Source organism: Corylus avellana, chromosome 3, assembly GCF_965113065.1.
Source record: "Corylus avellana chromosome 3, dhCorAvel1.hap1.2, whole genome shotgun sequence".
Taxonomy (NCBI): domain Eukaryota; kingdom Viridiplantae; phylum Streptophyta; class Magnoliopsida; order Fagales; family Betulaceae; genus Corylus; species Corylus avellana.
Window position 1 is genome coordinate 8,869,027 of NC_142492.1, and position 19,415 is coordinate 8,888,441.

General features: G+C 34.7%; 3 protein-coding genes across 10 annotated transcripts; 2 read left to right on the forward strand and 1 right to left on the reverse strand.

The window, feature by feature from the left end:
• Nucleotides 1-3,472: 3,472 nt before the first annotated feature.
• LOC132176626 (protein LITTLE ZIPPER 1-like) lies at nt 3,473-4,238 on the forward strand. 2 transcript variants are annotated; one of them, XM_059588886.2, is made up of 2 exons: nt 3,473-3,662; nt 3,790-4,238. In XM_059588886.2, the coding sequence occupies exons 1-2, from the start codon at nt 3,556-3,558 to the stop codon at nt 3,998-4,000; spliced, it is 318 nt and encodes a 105-aa protein (XP_059444869.1). In that variant the 5' UTR covers nt 3,473-3,555; the 3' UTR covers nt 4,001-4,238. The 2 variants fall into 2 exon arrangements, with proteins under 2 accessions (XP_059444869.1, XP_059444870.1); XM_059588887.2 differs by having other exon boundaries at nt 3,793-4,238.
• Nucleotides 4,239-5,243: 1,005 nt separating this feature from the next.
• On the reverse strand, nt 5,244-9,386 carry LOC132173398 (YCF49-like protein). 7 transcript variants are annotated; one of them, XM_059584892.2, is made up of 5 exons: nt 8,989-9,386; nt 8,500-8,578; nt 7,709-7,777; nt 6,662-6,698; nt 5,244-5,547 (listed from the first exon to the last, which is right to left on the reverse strand). In XM_059584892.2, the coding sequence occupies exons 1-5, from the start codon at nt 9,288-9,290 to the stop codon at nt 5,540-5,542; spliced, it is 495 nt and encodes a 164-aa protein (XP_059440875.2). In that variant the 5' UTR covers nt 9,291-9,386; the 3' UTR covers nt 5,244-5,539. The 7 variants fall into 7 exon arrangements, with proteins under 7 accessions (XP_059440875.2, XP_088370789.1, XP_088370788.1 ...); XM_088514663.1 differs by having other exon boundaries at nt 5,244-5,570; XM_088514662.1 differs by having other exon boundaries at nt 5,244-5,573.
• A 4,900-nt stretch (nt 9,387-14,286) lies between these two features.
• On the forward strand, nt 14,287-19,212 carry LOC148586750 (uncharacterized). The gene is made up of 2 exons (XM_088514306.1): nt 14,287-14,740; nt 17,666-19,212. The coding sequence occupies exons 1-2, from the start codon at nt 14,287-14,289 to the stop codon at nt 19,210-19,212; spliced, it is 2,001 nt and encodes a 666-aa protein (XP_088370432.1).
• Nucleotides 19,213-19,415: the final 203 nt, after the last annotated feature.

Here is a 19,415-nt window from a genome sequence, read left to right on the forward strand (position 1 = left end):
GGATGCAATATTCGTATTGTTGAATTTTAAGAAGGTTTATGTGTAAATGCAGATAATGTAAGTGAATGTTATCATCCAAAAAAAATGAAAAGAGAGCTGCCAATAAAGAAAAAGAAAAAGAAAAAGAAAAATCCTCTTACGTACAACCCCAATAGGTTAGGTTCCCTACTAGGAGTAAAGGCCACAACAAATAGACAAACACTTGAATCATTACATGTTGTGTAATATGCTCAGAAAAAAAAAGTGGGCCATATAAAAGGAACAAACAAAGAAAAAAAAAATTCCAGCTCACACAATTGCCATTGTAAACCTGTTAGCTAGCAGTAAATTGCTGACTTTAGTATCGAAAACCACTTCTGAATATAAAGAGTATGTTCTGTTACTCTCCGTTTGGTTTAACGGACTTGAAACGTGCAGTATGAAAAATAGTAATTTCAAAACGCAATAAAATTTCAGTTTAGATGTACTCTATAACGTGATACTTTCTGCGATTTTATTTAAAAATGTACGTTTAGCGTGTAAAATCATGAGGCCAGACAGCAGATGCACTCTTAATGCCATTCTTCATTGTCTTCCTTTAGATGGGTGGCATATGGACTATGGAGGTTGCATAGGCAGCCATCAAGTAGTTCCCATCTTTGTACGCAGAGGTGCATCAATTGACTGTGGAAGCATTTTAAGTATTCTGTCAACTTTCCTACCAATATATGATAAATGTATCACCTTATGACTATGATGTTATAAATGTGTATACATAACATAATGTCCACAACTATAATTATGTACAAGTTGAAAACCAAATACCTAATATATATCCAAAATCAAATTTGCCATGATGTTGTGACTACAGTGAAGCTTGATGATGAAGGTGCACACCAATATGAAATGTAATTGATTGCAGGGCACCAAGTTGGATGGAGTAGATAGATGGGGGTTGATGCAAACCTGGACCCATGCAGAAATTAATGCACACAGCCATCATGATTGATGCATGCATATTAGCTATGCCATATGGGTTTTGTAGTTTTGGACAGAGGAATTTCAGGGCATTTAAAGAGGGAGGAGGAGAAGAAGAAGAGAAGAGTTTCATTTCTTTGTTGACTATTGCATCTATACCTCATAGATTTAGAAGTGTAGCATCAGTAAAAGAAGATATAAGTGAGGGTTTGAGTGGTCCTAGTCCTCTTCAAATGCCTCACTCTTCACCATTCAAACCTAAATCATTAGGTTTTCTGAGTGAATACTATACATACACTTGTATATGTTTACATATTTGTCCACACGTGTGCTGCACAGATTGTTAGTACAGTAAATTAAATACTCTTAAGGTGCGGTAGAAAGTCGTTATTCTTAAGACGTTATTTGCCCCACCAAGTATGATGAATTGGTCTGCACTAGATTATAGCAAACACTTTTCCAAAACATTCTTAGAATTTCTATTTTAACAAGAAGAGAGATCAAGACATGCACCCGACAACCCACTGTCCCACGTATAGATCGGTATGCACTAGGTTATAGTAAACACTTCTCCAAAACACCCTCAAAATTTCTATTCTAACAAGGAGAGAGAGATATGCTACAGCCCACTGTCATGCACGCGCACACGTACGGTAGGTAACCGCATCTACATGTACCACCAGGATGGATTTGAAACACTAAATAAGGTTGCAAAGATTTTTGGTACCATATTGTACTGTAATCACATGATATATATATATATATTAGGCCATTCAAGTGAAACTTCTTGGCTATATAGTATTCTCTAAAATAAGAAAAATGAAAAATGGACCTAAGAGTATCACATCAATCAAACGACCAAAGGGGAAAGTCAAAGGATTTGAGTTAATAAGCACATCGATAGAAGCTAAGAGGGTTGCAAGTACTTTTCTGATACGATAATTTCTTAATAATTAAGCAAGAAAATGTAAGAATATTAATTAAATGATTAGATTAATTATTATTTTTTTAATCAATTTAAGCTTGTGAAAATAAACGTCATGAGATCGAATCTTGTCTCCATTTATTCTTTACGAGACATAAGAAAAAAAAATAGAGAAAAGGCTTTATCAGCTGTTTGTGAACTACAATCGTCATGAAGATCTAGTTGTATGCACAAACACAGAAAGGCAGCCACACATTCACATCGCCATCATCAGCATCATAATCAAATGTGGAGATTATTAAAGGGGATGGGGTTTCCAGGCCCTCAATATAGCATTTGACCCTTAGATATTTGTGTTCAAACTAAGTATAATGAGGGAAATAAAAGGTGGAGCAAGGAAAGGGTGGGATGAGGATGCCAATTACCTCCCCCTGCTAATGGGCCACCAAGTCACATAAAGCTTAAAATCCCAGAGAGAGAGAGAGAGAGAAAGAGAGAGAGAGAGAGAGAAAGGATGGACAATCTACTACAGTGTTGCCATGCTCAATTTATGGGCCCATAAGGCAAGGTGATGCCACACTCACGAGCAACTTGTAGAAGCCTATCCACCCATTTATGCCGACCTTAACTAGGGTGCCATGCATTTCAATGCACCATCACGACACCAATTGATATTCTTCAGAAGTTTTTGGTATAAGTGATGATTTAACATGATATTACAGTTGAGCTCCAAAGTTCAAAACTAAACTTGACTTTATAATTTGCACCCTATTTTCAATTAAAATATCTTAAGATAAGTAGTGATTTACAGTAACATACGTGTAACAACATATATGCACTATTTCCTCAAAAGACATAGTCAATTTAGAGCTTCTCTATAGTCATTTATAGAGTCCAGTTTTACCTAATAAGTAAGCAATATGAGATTTAGCACTCATAAGTGCCTTTAATCAACTTTATGTGGGCTATTCATCTTTCCGATGTGGACAGAGTCTTATAATCTTCCCTCCTTAACAAGTCATACCATTTGTAACGACTCAGGAAAAACACTAGTCACATCTGTGTTATCACTTCAAAATAATTAAGCAATAAGACTTAGTACTCGTGAGTGTCTATAATAAACCATTCACTCTATGTAGACTACTCACCTTCCCAATATAAGTGACATGTAGACTGTACGAAAGCATTTATTTGTAGGTGACAGACAATAGTTGCTCATGCAATAAAGCAGATGTGGTTTATTTATGCAATTCTGGCAACTTCTTTGAAATGATGAAATTAATAGAATTTTCAACATACATAATCGAATTTTCTGGGTTATATGGACGTTTAGTCCCTTCTTATAATGCCGTGATCCTTCCTAGCTCTCCAATGACTTTTTTCTCTTCATCTTTTGATAACAGGTCCCTGCCCTCTACAATTAATCGTGAGTCCACCAGCCATGATTGCCAGAAGAGAAATCTCTCTCTCTCTCTCTCTCTCTCTCTCTCTCTACTGCCAACCACATGGATATAGACATACACAAATGCAAACCCAACTATATTTATAGGACATCGCAACCCACTCTTCTGTCACTTTTGATCACTCATTCACCTTCTGATCAGCAGCATCATATATAATCTTCTGCTATAGCTCCTAGTTTTTATAGGAAAAGCAATAAGAAGCAAAGAAAAATGTGTATCAACAACAATATTGAGAAGATCCCATCTGGTCTAGTCCTGTCTTTGGAAAGAAAGCAAAGATCAAAGCGATCTAAAGTTCAAGTTCACAGGCTTACCAGGTACATATATATGCTTCATATCATAACATAAAACCCCATGAGAGAATAATCCTTCACACTTTTCACCTTTTTCATGTCTCTATTCTTTTATGATTGTTAAGTCATGTGGGTGGATGTGTTTGACCAGCAGGAAAGGATGTGAAGAAAAGGTAGAAAAGGATATGGAACTCAAGAACCTGAAGCTATATTTGGAGAACAAAAGTATAATTGAAGAGAATGAGAAGCTGAGGAAAAAAGCTAGTCTTCTTCACCAAGAGAACTTAGCCTTAATGTATGAGCTTCAGAAGAAGTTCCCCCATTTGGACAGTTTCTCCTCTACCCTAGTTCACAAACACTGAGATATATCAAAAGAAGAGAAGTGATGTTCTCTCTGCCCCTCTCTTGAGTCTCTAGCTTTCTTCTTTTCTGTTTTAGGATCATGTTATTGGAGAGTTAGCAATAATTAATCATATGGTGAAATATGCTAAAAGATGAAATTAAGCTTGGATCAAATTCTATGCTTTTTATGAGTTCTGAACAAATTTTGGCTAAAAGAGGATTTGACTAGTTCAATATTGCAAGTGCTCTTAGGTAATGTCTTTTGGTGGTGATTCATCTTGTTTGGAAAAATAATACACTTTGACTTTGCATCCCAGCCACATCTATGTTGTGTAAAGATCAACGGTTTGAGCATTTAAATAAACACGAAAAGAAAACGGAAATTAGCATTTTATAAAGGAAATAGTAAATTATATATTCAGTGAAACTAGATGCACTAAATGGACACTCTAAATGCACTAAATAGATAGTCTCCATTTCATTTGAAATGGAGAGGACCCTTTTCCAACAACAAGAGCCCTAATGGTGTGGGAACTCAAAACTCCCCCAGTTGGTTGTACAAGGCTGCACATTCGAGTTGACTCGTGCAAAACTGCAAAAAGGCTCAGGCATTTGATCATAACCATTAACCACTGAGCTGGAGGAGAAAGAATGAACAAAAACAACCGAAGCTATAACAAGTTTGGATGATGGGATCCTAACCCTTAAAGCAAAAAGTAATTTTGTTCCTATAATTTATAGAAAATCTAAGAGAAACTGTAGCTAGTGCTCTAATTCCCCTAAGCTTTTAGCCATTTATGTATAATAAAAGGTAAGCAATTGGAAGCTTTGACACACACTTCAAGCTCCGAATTCTACCATGAGTTAGAAAAGTGGTTGCAAGTGGAAATTCATGTGATTTGGTTAGAATGAGATTCTCTTACAATTAGTTGTCCGAATTGCTGTAACGAATTGCCGATATGTCAGTAACCCCACAAGAGGGCATTGCAAGGTCCATCTGCCCAAGGCAGATAAACCCTGCACCCTGGGCTGCCTGGAATAATTGAGTCCCACAACCCTCCACGTTGTAGGGCTGTCCAAATTGCGGGAATCCCATCCATTTTGTTCTATCAGTGTCCTTGAATGTACCATGTCAAGCGCCCATGATTGAAATATTTATTATTTAACAAGCGGCAGAATAAGATTCACATGCTTGCAGTTGAAGGAAATTTCACTGATATGGTTTGATGATTGATCACGTGCAATCATTCAAAACAACAACTATACAAAAGTACACCAGATCAGTGGGAAAACGTAAATAATAAACTTTAGAAAGTCTACAAATGCGGCAATTCTATAATATTCTATAAAAGTGGTTACTTATATACATGGTACAGGGCTCATGTCCGTCAAGCCCTCGATTGACAAAGCTCACCAGGCACAAAAGGGAAACTTTCATTATCATAGTTACAGCTTCAAACAAACAATTAGATCAGCTCAACAACGCATGCTGGCATCAGACTCTTGACACTACTTCCAACAACTTCATCATAAATAAGGAAGCTTCCAGCAAGTTGTGTTTAGTTTCCTGCACACATCACAGAAGATAAACTACTATTAGTAGTTCTAAAAACAGGTCCTTTTTCTCTTAAAAATTAGGGTTAAATACCTAATACCTTCCTGGGGTTTACAAACTTTATTTTTACCTCTTGGGATTTCATTTTTATCACAGGAAGTCCCTGTGGTTTTGATAAATGACCAAGTTAGTCCATCTGTTAGTTGGCCGTTAGGAATTCCACGTGAACCAATCAGATGCTAACACGTGGCACATACTTAATTTTTTTTTTTTTAAATTAAAAAAAATGTATATATATATATATATATATATATATATATATATATATATATATCTTGGGATTTCATTTTTATCACAGGAAGTCCCTGTGGTTTTGATAAATGACCAAGTTAGTCTATCTGTTAGTTGGCCGTTAGGAATTCCACGTGAACCAATCAGATGCTAACACGTGGCACATACTTAATTTTTTTTTAAAATTAAAAAAAATGTATATATATATATATATATATATATATATATATATATATATATATATATATATATATATATTTTTTTTAAAAAAAAAAGGAAAAAAAAATTGGGGGTGGCCGAGCCTCCAAGGGGGTGGCCGAAACCCACCCCCAGTGGGTACTGGGGGTGGCTTGCACCCACTGGGGGTGGTTTCAGCCACCCCCATCCGGCCAGATGGCCACCCCCAAATGGCCAAGAGCCACCCCCAATTTTTTTATTTTAAATACTTTTTTTTTAAAATTTTAAAAAAAAATTAAAAAAATTAAGTAGGTGCCACGTGTCAGCATCTGATTAGTCCACGTAGAATTCCTAACGGTCAACTAACGGATGGACTAACTTTGTCATTTATCAAAACCACAGGAACCTCCTGTGAAAAAAATGAAATCACAGGGGGTAAAAGTAAAGTTTGTAAACCCCAGGGAGATATTAGGTATATAACCCGAAAAATTATAAAGAAAAAGAATATAACCTATCCAACAGGGAGGCAGAAGACAGAAAATTTGGTTTATTAAGGCACATATATAGGTATGCAGGTACAGAAACTTTCAGATATTCTTGGAGCTATCTTCTGATGATTTGTATATTCGGAATGCAGCAATACACATCGTGGCATTACCTATAACTGTTAATGCTGCTTGAAGAGCCACCAATACCTGCACCTCATGAGAAACATCCGAGTCGTTTTACATATTCTATTTTAAAGCTCATTCACATCATAATCAACTAAAAGATGAAGGGGAAAATTTTGGAATGATCTATGAATTTGTCCAACGTTAGGAGTTTGTAGTAAAGGTCATTGAATGAATAAATAAAATAGTTCAAGGTATAATATAACAGAGCTTATCCAATGGCAATTATCTAAAGGAGATGGCTTAAGCAGATGCGCCAGAAGCACTAAAAAAATTGTCCTAGCCATTCGTGGCAAGCATGCACCAAGTGTTGATTCAAAGAGAAAGCAATTTCTGAGCTAGCTTGCAGTCACACTTACAAATTACTTGGGTAGGTTTGGTCATAACATAATAACAGGGTGGCCATAAAACTGGGGTAGGGCTCGTCATTTCAGAATTACTTGGATTGGGTAGGCTTCACAACAGTTTGAAGTTGTTAATACCATGCTGGTGTCAACCAAATTGAGCCAGGACGTAAAACCTTACAGAGCATATAAGTTACTGCAGCATTTTAAGAACTGAGCTTGTGGAGGATATGGAACCACAGAGCAAATCAACATAAACTCTTAGCCCCATAATCTATATTCACAACAAGTGTTAAAGAAATGTCTATCATCACTAAGTATCATAGGCTAAGATTTCAATGGTTACTTGTTCATCAATACAACCAAAATTTTGCATAAAAGCAATTCAACAATATGTTCCTCATAAAAAAAATATACAGAGTTATAAAGAAATGTACTTTAAAAAAAAAAAAAAAGTGTCATAAAGAAATGCCATGTGCATGCACAAAATGCTCCAACAAGCAGGGTTTCCTGAACCAATCAATTATTTATCATATTAATAACAACTCTATAAAAGCGACAAGCATCACTTACAATTTGGAGAAAGAAAATAATGCAAACTTAACAATAGTAAACGATGAAGTAACCGCTCAAGGGAGAAAGCAGCTCTTATAGATCAACAAGAGACTCAAGAATATGCAACCTTCCTACCTCAAGAGACTCAGAGTTATAAAAGAAATGCCATGTGCATGCACAAAATGCTCCACCTAACAGGGGTACCTGCTCAAACCAATTATCAATCATAAATAATGAATCTACAAAAGAAACAAGCATCACCTACAATTTGGATAAATAATAAAATGCAACTTAATGATAGTAAACAACAATGCATCCTCCCAAGGGAGAAAGGAGCTCTCGTGGATCAAATCCCGATCTCTATTTATTTATATTAGAAACGGGGGTATTTGGACATCCCACTGTTTATATGCATATAACAACTGAATTACGTCCACTTTGTTTCTCATAGCAATAGGACCAAGTTTAACTCTACCTATGTCATTATGATCAAGGCCTTGTTGAGTTGAGTTGAGCAGAGATTAAAACTTCAGGCAATCGGAACTACATGTCCATTGCAATTGACTCAATTCTAAAAAGTTAGCTTGTACCTTTAAATGCTATTGACAAATTGGAACAATCACCTCACCATTATTTATACTTAGAATATTTGACACAATGCAGAAAATGCGATTTGGCAAAACTTTCAAGGCAATACCATATTACCATTCATGATATTGTAAGATATTATGAAAATTCATTCATTAACCGCGAACCAATATATGCTTGAAATATAAACTGCTAGCTAAAGTCACTTAATAGAAATGATCACCACAAGGTCAAACTTCATCAAGAAAAATTTGTCCATATAACAATTACAAATACTTTTCCATTGATGATAGCGCATCTGGATAGTCAATATTGCAAGACATGGAACAATAACTCACCATACCCCAGGAGAGTCCTTTCCAAGATTCATACCCGGATTGCTCCCCATATTGCCACACCAAAGCCATTGCTGTAATCCTTTGAGAAAAAAAAAAAATCATTAATAAAATATATTAACTACTTAAGTTAGATTTCAACAAAAGACGCAAAGCAAACATCATACTTGCATTTCTTAGCAACCAAACGGGCAGTAACTTAAAAGACAGTTTTCGATTCCCATTAACACCGCATACAATTATCAAAATGTGGCTGCTGAGACAATCCAACTCAATATTTTGGAAAAAAAAAAGCCTAATAAAAACTATTTGACTAAGAAAAGTTGCTAACTTTTTGGTTAGGCTTTGGGAATGAACCACAGAAAGCATAAATCCTTCCTTCTTTCAGCAACCAAAGTGATAGAAAGCAAAACCAGATAAAATCTACGAAATTGAGAGCAAATTCTCAGAGCCAATTAACAAATGCGCCAGAATATGAGAGAAACCGCTCACCATTCGACCACACTGGACACGTGCACGGCCCAGGTGGGCAAGGAGAGAGCGTTGGCGGGCTCAGTGAGTTGCAGTGAGGGTAGCTCCGCAGCTGAGGCGGGTCCCACGAGGGTCAGTGCCAAACCCGCTCCTAATAGAGCCACCATGGCCCTCGGATTCTGGATGGCACCCCAATTGGTACGCTTGGTTTGCAATGTTCCATGTGTTTGGGGTTGGGACTTTGGAGTTGAAGAGGAAATGGGTTTCGTGGGTTTGTGGAGAAAGAGAGGATTTTGAGGGTAGAGTAAGGTGGTCATAGCCATAGCTGTGAGATTTTTCAGAGTGAGACTGTGAGACTGATAGTCACCTGGCTGAGCTATGAGGATCGGGATCACCGGCAATAGCCGGAGAATTTATCATTAATTTTTTATTTTATTTTTTTATTTTTTGTTAATCTCAGCCGTCTTGTTATTCGACCGCTACCAACATGCCACGCGTCTTATTAAAAATAAAAAATAAAAAATTATTTAAATTTTAAAAATAAATATAAACTAAAATAATAAATTATTAAAAAAGATTAGGTGGTTCGGCCACCCCTTATGGCCAAACCCAAATTTTATTTTTTTGGGTTTGGCCCTAGGGAGTAGCCACCTAGGCTGAGATGGCCACCCCCAACCGGCCCTTGGGGGTGGCCTAGGGCCAAACCCAAATTTTGTTTTTTTGAGTTTGGCCCTAGGGGGTGGCCACCTAGGTTGAGATGGGGTGGTCAGCCACCCCTAATGGGCCGAACCACCCCATCTTTTTTAATAATTTATTTTCTTTTTTTATTTGTTTATTATTTTAGTTTATATTTATTTTTTAAATTTAAATAATATTTTATTATTATTTTTTTAGTGGGACACGTGGCATATTGGTAGCCATTAGATGACATTGGACGGTTGAGATTAACAAAAAAACTCCTTGGCAATTCCCAAGTTATTGCTGGGGATCTCAATCCGAGCTATGAACCTGGCTGATCTGGCCACCTCCAATTTTGTCCAAATTTTTTGTCTTTAGGAGGGGGGGTGGGGGGGAGGGGAGTTACTAATTTTTCATTACTTTTTGTAGTCAATGTGGCACCAAATGGCACAAAAAACATAGGTATCACATTTGATATATGACCACGTCATATGATATATTGAGTTAACTTAAATATGTGGCATATATAAATAATGTCACGTTTTTAAGTATGGTGAGGTAGAGCTCTGTTAAAAAATTTGATGGAATGTGGACATAAATATCAAGTTGGTATTTAGCCTAATGATAAGTACTATTTGTGACACATTTTGAAACTGAGACAACTATTTCAATTTAACCCTAATTAAAGTTATTAAAATTGCATTTAATCCTTAAATTTTATTGTAGCGGACGTGATAGTGAGACACAAACTACCATCTCAATTAACAAATTCACGTAACACTTATCAGTGCGGAGCAAACAAAAATATTGGCACTAAGTAAATATGAAATTGTGTTTTCTATCCATAGAAAGGAATTTAATATCTGTTGGGTTCAATATGAAATTGTGTGTTCTATCCATAGAAATAATCATTATTATTGTTACGTTTTATTTTTTGGGTTGGAAAATTCAAGTGTCAAAACATAATTTTGGGTTGTAATGTTTGTGTTTAAGTTAAGAATGGTTTTAAGTTTGTATATGAACTGATTTTTTTAGCAAAAATTATGAGAGAGCCAAAGGCCTAATTAACATCCCCAGCTATCTAATAATGGGCCAGCACACACAGACAAGAGACTCAACAATGACCCAATATTCCAAGAAGCTCACTTGGTGGGTCGGACTCTAAGTAAGCCCACATTAGCCCATCTTTCAAAGTCAAAGAAGCCCAACTAAGGCCACAAAGGAAAGTTCAATCATTGTGACCTTTGCTTCTAGTGTGATCTCTCGTTGCATATAGAAAAGGATAAATTAAAAATTAAAAAATAAAAAAAGAAAAAGAAAAAGTTGAGATGGTTTACACGTTAAGGTTATTTATTATGCCTCGGTTCCTTTACTTCACACGAGCGTGTTTGGGATTACATTTGACAAATTGAGTTTTTAAGTTTAAAAGAGTTTTTTGGGCAAAAGCTTTATTTTTAAATTTTTGCCAAAAGTGCGTTTTGACCATTTTTAAGCTTTTTGGACCCTTAAAAACGCTTTTAATTTTTTAACTAAATGAATACTTTTTTCTTGAAACAGACTTTTTGAATGTTAAAAACACTTTTATGCACCTCAAACGCAATCCTAAACAAGCCCGAAATGTTGTTTCTTTTGCCTAGAGCTTCTTACTAGATGCTTAAATTATTCCTTATGCAAACATTGGAATTTTTGTTGTAATAAGGCAAATTTTGTAAATATATAATCAACCAATTAAATGTCGTCTCATACATATTCATATTCATATTCATACTTACACTTCGCTTGCTTTTTATCACATGATGCAGTACCCTACTTTACACTCAAACTAAGATTTGATTCTTTGTGTACACCAACAATTCTAAGCTTGCTTTTGCATTTTCATTAGATTTACATTTAGGAATTTTTTTTCGTCTGCCCACCAACAAAAAAAAAAAAAAAAAAAAGTAAGTTTAAAAGAAAATTCACCACATTTTGGTGTTCATAAGAAGAATATCATTATAGTAACAACATATTAATAAGAGAAATGTAAAGAATCTTATCATGATATTTTTCATGAATCCAAGCCAAGTTAACTTTTTCTAAGCATATAAGTAGTGGGTGAGTGCAAGGCAAGTCAACATTTCTTGCCTCTTGGATTTGAATAATTAGATACATCTTCAATCAGGCTTTGATCAACTTTTGTGGCATTCACAAAATACAAAGCAGCTTTGCATCTATGTTAGTCCCGAACTTTTGTGTATGATAAGTTAGAGCGATCATTTTTTGAGTCAAAATTGTCCTCTAAACTCTAAACTTCTTAATACTAATTAAAGATCTCTTTTTAGAGAAAGGTGGAGAACAAGATAATAGTGTTGGAATCGAATGATAGTAAGATGGAAGATAAGTATGGGTTTATAGTAATTTCATTAATAAATATGACTTCTTTTTTCCATACTCAATGTATTAAACTCCTCCCAAAGATTGAAAAGCATCAACTTTATTACTTTCTCACAATCACTCTCCTCCCACGAGCATCTACTAAGAGTGGCGTGTTCTTTGGTGATATTTGTTCTCGTCATCATCACGATTTCACCTACAAATGTGACCTTGCTTGGTGTGGGGACATCTTTGATGTTCAATTTCAAAAACCCTTAAACACGAAAGTTATGACCAGCACTCCTTTTTCATTGCTCTAGATGCTAATAGAAAATGCAACGCTTTTTCTATGGACAACAAGGATTATGTATTCGTATGCACCAATTGCGATTTTATCACAGGTGTTTTAGTGTGTAACATCCTAAGTTAAAATGTGCCTAAACAAGGCATTTAAATCCTTATTTCGAAGAAAATGTTACATTGATGAGCATGATATTTAAAAATAGGATTAGGACGATGGCTTAGATTCAATTTTACATATCTAATGGTGTATATAGTATCACTTGATAAATATGTTGTCACGTCATTTAAAATTTTAAATGATGTTGCATTATATAGACTATTAAATGCAACAAAACAAAATATAAATAATAAAAAATGAGATTTATTCCTTAAAAATAAGGGTTTGATCACTACAAAAAAACCATTTTTTCCTGACATGAGTTTCCTGACGTGTTCCAGTGTCCGACACGTCAGGAAATTTTTCTGACGGGTCGTTTCTGACGCGTGTCGAGTGTCAGAAACGTAGGTGTCAGGAAAAAAAATTTCCTGACGTGTGACTAGGCAACACGTCAGAAAATTTTTCTGACGTTGCATTTTTGCCACGTCAGAATTTTTCTGACGTGGCAGAAATGACACGTCAGAAAATTTTCTGACGTGTCATTTCTGCCACGTCAGAAAATTTTCTGACGTGGTAGTTCTGACACACGTCAGAAAATTAAAAAATTAAATAAAAATTAAATAATTTTTTTTTTAATTTTTTTTTTCTGGAATTTTTAATTATTAATTAATTAAATTATTTTTTTTTTTTTTTGAATTCCTCTGCACGCACGGCAGCTCCCTCACGCTGCCGTACGTGCAGATCTGTGTTTCTCCAACACAGATCAATCTGCACGATCTGCACCATGGTGAGCTCTCATTTTTCTTTCTCTCTCTTCTAATTTTCTCTTCTTCTTCCTCTTCTTCTTCTGATCTTCTCCTTTTGTTTTTTTTTCTTCTGCTTCTCCTCTTCTTCTCTTATCCCTTTCTTTTTCTTTTGCAGCTTCTCCTCTTCTTCTCTTCTCCCTTTCTTTTTCTTTTTCTTTTTCTTCTTCTCTTCTTCTCTTCTTCTGATCTTCTCCCTTTCTTTTTCTTTTTCTTTTTCTTCTTCTCTTCTCCGGCCTTTTCTTTGTCTTCTCCTTCTTCGGCTTTCTTCAATCTGTGGACAGAAGGGAGATATATTGAGGGAGTGGGAAAAACAAATGAGGAGGCATGGCGCGCTGGGGAAAGACAAGATAAAAAACAAAAAAATTCAAAATTCAAACGCCCGCCAGGATGGCTAGAGGAAATTTCTGAAAATTTCCTGACGTGCCAGGTGTTGCACGTCAGAAATTTCTGACGTGCTACACCTGGCACGTCAGGAAATCACTCTAAAAAAAATTATTTGAAAAAAAAAATATCTGCACATATATATATAATAATATATTTAAATATATTTTCTGACGTGGTGAATTACCACGTCAGAAAATGCTGACGTGGCACAATGCCACGTCAGAATTTTCTGACGTGGCAATTCACCACGTCAGAATTTTCTGACGTGGCAGTCCGACACGTCAGAATTTTTCTGACGTGGTAACTTTTGCCACGTCAGAAAATAAATAATTTTTAAATATTTAAAATCGTTAAAATTTTCCAGACGTTCCAATTTTTAGCACGTCAGAATTTTCTGACGTGTCAAAACAGACACGTCAGAAAATTCTGACGTGCCACTGTTCACACGTTAGAAAATTATTTTCTGACGTTTTAAAATTCACCCGTCAGAAAATTGCTGACGTGGCAAAAAAACTTATACTGTAGCCACGTCAGAAAATGTCATTTTTTTTGTAGTCGATATCCCTAAGCTTTACTGCAGGTGAAGAGCTTACTCCTCCAAATATTATTGTACGCGAAGTCCAGGCCTCCACGGAGGAGTTCAACCGGGCCCAAGAAGTTTTGGCGACACAAATTGCTATACATCAAGCTCCACCCATAATGGTGTGGTCTAAACCGCCGATACATTGGTGGAAGGCCAATTGGGATTTTGCAGTGGACAGAGCAAGCAGACGCATGGGTATGGGCATTGTGGTTAGAGACACTAAAGGAGAAGTAGTGGCAGCAAGGTGCTTAATGAGACAGGGACTTATTGACCCAACAGCAGGGGAAGCTCTCACATCACTAAAGGCAGCAAGTTTGTGTCAAGAATTGGGAGGTCAAGCAATTATTCTGGAAGGTGACGCTAAGAATGTTGTAGAAGCCATTAACTCTGATGCAGACTGTGGCAACCGTTTTGGACACCTTGTGCAGGATACTAGGCAGATCTTACAAACGTTCCCAAGGTGGAAGTGTGTATATGTCAATAGGAGTGGGAATGTTGCTGCTCACACTTTAGCAAAGGTGGCAACAAAAATTGATGTGGATAGAGATTGGGTCGGGATTACACCTGATTGTATCCATGATACTATTGAGAGCGAGAAAATTTCTCCTCTTCACGACTAATTATTTAATGAAAGCTACACAGTTTTTTTTCCCAAAAAAAAAAAAAAAAAAAAAAAAAGATATTTGCAGTAGATATTAGTAAAGTGACGTTGGACAAAATTCTATGCGCACCTACAATGAACGAACGAATCAAAAGTTGAAATTAAAAGAAGCAATTTTATAGATGTAAATATGAGTAAGGAATTGGTTTGTGTTGATTTTGGGCAATTATATATATATAAAATGCAATCGTATAATTGCCCAAAATCAACACAAACCAATTCCTTACTCATATTTACATCTATAAAATTGCTTCTTTTATATATATAAAGGTTAAGCCGAAGAACGAATACTCTATTATTTGAAATTTTTTAATATTTTGTATTTTGAATTGTTTGTTAATATATATATATATATATATATATATATATATAAACTATATATATATTCATGTTTGGCTTGCAACCCAACTCACATTGGAATTCATGTTGAGAGTTGGATTGAAAAAAAGTTTTGAGTAGAATAATTACCTTTTGCATGTATGCCCGGTGAAATTGAATAGGAAACAGGTGGGGGACCCACCAAGTAAGTTGTTACCAAATAAATATATAATAAAATAAATAGAAATGTTTACGGTACCTCTATATATTTAATGAAGATTTTAAAAGTCACATTGCAGTTAGAATAACACCAAAAAAACACTAAAGAATACCTAACATTTTCTATACTATATATCAGCATCTATATATATCTCCCACAATTATCTCAATTCAGTTCTAACCACCACTACCTCTTGGTTTTGTGTTTTCACTACTCTGAAACAGAGAGATGGGATTCACATTAGGTATCATGAGAGTGTGCACTCATTCATTTTCTCCTTATTATTAGGGGTGCAAAGGCGGGCGGTTTTTAACCGCTCGCTAACCGCTAACCGCTATAACCGCCAACCGCCTAACCGCCTAACCGTTTAACCGCATTAACCGCTAACCGCCTAACCGCCATAACCGCCTAGCGGTTAGCGGTTAGCGGTTATTGGGTCTACTAACCGTAACCGCTAACCGCTAACCGCCTTTTTATATAATATATTTTTATAATTATACATATAACATAATCACTTGATCATTAAATCACAATTTTTTTTAAAAATAATTAAATCACAATTTGAGTATTAATATATTATCACTATAATTTATATGATTATATCATATAATCACTTGATCATTAAATCACAATTTTTTTTAAAAAATAATTAAATCACAATTTGAGTATTAATATATATTATCACTATAATTTATATGATTATATCACATGAGATTGATTATTAAATCATTTGATTATATAATAACAAATTATACATATATAATATGACATAACTCATAAGTATACTAATTCATACTAATACAACAATTAAATATCTAGAGACTTATTTCCAATGTATGTTATAAACCTATAAGTCTATATAAGTCTACATATGTATATGAATAATATAAATGTATAATATCAATAGTTAATCATATGATTCAATGACAATTCAAATACTTTATTCAAGACTTTAAGTGAATCATATTATTAATGTACAATGATGATATGATTCGTATAATATCAAATTAAGTAATTGACATTAGATTAAACAATGACCAATGTGTTACTTATAAACATAATTTAAGTATTAATGTATTATCATTATAATTTTAGTAATTTATATATTATCACTATAATTGATATGATTATATCACATGATGACTTGATCATTAAATCATATGATTATATAATAATAAATAATACATATATAATATGACATAACTCATAAGTCATAAGTCTACAAGTTAATCATATGATTCATGTACAATGATAATCACAATTGATTCAATTGAATTAAACAATATGTTACTTATAACTACAAGTCTACAATTTAATTAAAGCATTATTAGATACTTTAGGAATTTAGGATTTAGGAGTTTGAACATTACCATTTACTATTAGATATTAAGTTCAATTCAAAGAAAAAAGATTATAAGTAAATTTGATAAGAATTTAAATAATTAATCATATGAATCATATGATATAATTTAATGAGACTATATGATTATATAATATCAAATTAAGTAATTGACATTAGATTCAACAATGTGTTACTTATAATCACAATTGAAGTATTAATGTATTTTTTGAACATTTTTTAGAAAAAGAAATTTAACCATTTTTTGAAAGAAAAAAAAAAAAAGAAAATTAACAATTTTGAACAATTTTGAATTATATATATATATATATATATATATATATATATATATATATATATATATATATATATATATATAATTGCTTATAGTTATATTATATGCATATTGAATAATATAAATGTATAAGATAAATATTTAACTATATGATCAAATTACAATTCCAATACTTAATCAATTATTCATGTACAATGACAATGACAATGTGATTCATATAATATCAAATTAAGTAATTGACATTGGATTAAACAATGTGTTACTTATAACTACAATTGAAGTATTTTTGTTTGTTTGTAAGTTTATAAGATCAACACTTAATCATATGATCCAATGACAATTCAAATATTTATAGCAATTGGGCCCAAGAAGATATTAAAAATACAAGAAAAAAAAATGAGGGTAAAAAAAAGTCCAAAAAAAAAAGCTCAATTTTAAAAAAGCGGTTAGCGGACGGTTATCTATTTCACTAACCGCTAACCGTTAACCGCTAGGCGGTTAGCGGTTGCGGTTAGTGAAATTTACTAACCGCTAGGGCGGTTACGGTTAGCGGTTATTGCCACTAACCGCTAACCGTAACCGCCTTTGCACCCCTACTTATTATGAAGGGCACCACTTGCTCCCAAGAGAAAGAGATCATTCCCCTCTTCATTCTTCAGAAGGTCAAGAAGAGGGTGAGAAGAAACTTGTTTGCTGCTTTTGCTACCGATCAGGTAATGTCCTCTACCATTGTGTTGAATGTTGTAACCGCCCCGTTCACCCCTTCCGTTCTAGAAATCATTACTTGGAGTTCACAAAAAACCTAGAAAATGAAGGCAACAGGCAAGTTGTTTGCTGGGGGTGCGACCAACCAGTATTGGGTGCCGCCTACAAATGCCCCAAATCTAAATGCAGCTTCGTCATTCATGATTCATGCGCCCAACTATCTTATGAGATAAACCACCCTCTACACCCAGACCATACTCTTTCTCTCTGTCAGCCAGGTCAATGTCAATGTTTTGCTTGTTGTACATCTTACAATAGCGCTTTCTTTTACAGTTGTGATTCTTGTGATTTCCAACTCTGCATCAAATGTATTAACACCTTCCCAACAAATCCTAATGATTGCCACCACCACCAATTCTTCTCCATCTCAAGGCAGATCCACTCCATTTGCGATGCTTGTGGAAATGAAATCAAAAACTTCGCCTACCTATGTGGTATCTGCAAAATCTTGGTTCACTATAGATGTGCTAACATTCCACGCATCTTCAAAATTAAGCAACACAATCACCTTCTCAACCTTATCTATTCTCCTAATGAAATCAAGAAGAGCGAAGACATGTTCTGTAAATTCTGTGATAACAAGGTGAATACAAAATATGCAGTTTACTATTGTCATGAATGTAATGATATTTTCCATACAGAATGCTTAAGAGGTTTTAGGAATATGTACGGGGAGTCGCCTACATCTAGTGAATTGGTGCCCAACAAATCCATTGACCTTGCAACTCATTTGATCAAAGCGCACAATCAAGCAGAGGACGAAGGACCTCACATTGGGGAGATCGAACATTTCTATCACCAACATAAGTTAGTCATCTGCGATGAGAATATCAAAGATGATAAGTTTTGTGGGGTGTGTATGGAATTCATAATTTTGGTCCCATTTTACAGCTGTGCGCAATGCAATTTCTTTCTTCATACTCCATGCGCTAAACTTCCCAGAAGAATTGAGCAATACCGACTTCATAACTTTCACCCACTCACCCTCTCCTCAAATTTTTATAGGTTCCATTGTTTAATTTGTTTGAGTGATAGTAGTGGCTTCACGTACAAATGTGACCGTTGTTCTTGGAAGCTCATTTGTGTTCAATGTGGCTCAATTCCGAAAACTCTTAAACACGAAGGTCATCAGCATTCTCTTTTCTTCACTCTAGATTCTAAAGACGACAAAAAATGCAATGCTTGTCGTCAGGACAGAAAGAAGTATGCATTCGTATGCACCAACTGCGATTTCATTTTGGGAATTAGATGTGCAAATCTTCCACTAGTAGCAAAACATAAATATGATACACATTTCCTCAAGCTCACTTACACTGCTGAAGACAATTTTGAAGAATATTATTGTCTAATTTGTGAAAAAGAAAGAGATCCAAACCATTGGTTCTATTATTGTGCAAAATGCGACTTTTCCGCTCACCCCGAATGTGTTATTTGGAACAAATAATCGGTTGGGCTGTTTGTAATACTTTACTGTTTGGTTTTTGTTGTGTTTCTTTCTTGTGGGTTGTTGGTATGGTCTCCCTCTTTGTATATTGTTTTTTTTTTTTCTTCTTTTAATTCAATAATAGTTTATTCAAAAAACTAGAATTTCCAGAATAATTGTATTATGTAATGAAATCATTACCATTTTTTGCTCGAATCTCTTAT

Excerpts from the sequence above, each read along its gene's own strand:
- LOC132176626 (XM_059588886.2), top strand. The coding sequence starts at position 3,556 with ATGTGTATCAACAACAATATTGAGAAGATCCCATCTGGTCTAGTCCTG. Across the intron at positions 3,663-3,789 it reads CAAGTTCACAGGCTTACCAG|CAGGAAAGGATGTGAAGAAA; the intron begins GTACATATATAT and ends GTGTTTGACCAG.
- LOC132173398 (XM_088514659.1), bottom strand. The coding sequence starts at position 9,290 with ATGGCTATGACCACCTTACTCTACCCTCAAAATCCTCTCTTTCTCCAC. Across the intron at positions 7,778-8,499 it reads AAGGACTCTCCTGGGGTATG|GTACCCCTGTTAGGTGGAGC; the intron begins GTGAGTTATTGT and ends TGGTTTGAGCAG. Across the intron at positions 6,699-7,708 it reads ATAACTCTGAGTCTCTTGAG|GTATTGGTGGCTCTTCAAGC; the intron begins GTAGGAAGGTTG and ends CATGAGGTGCAG.
- LOC148586750 (XM_088514306.1), top strand. The coding sequence starts at position 14,287 with ATGGTGTGGTCTAAACCGCCGATACATTGGTGGAAGGCCAATTGGGAT. Across the intron at positions 14,741-17,665 it reads GGTCGGGATTACACCTGATT|GTCAAGAAGAGGGTGAGAAG; the intron begins GTATCCATGATA and ends ATTCTTCAGAAG.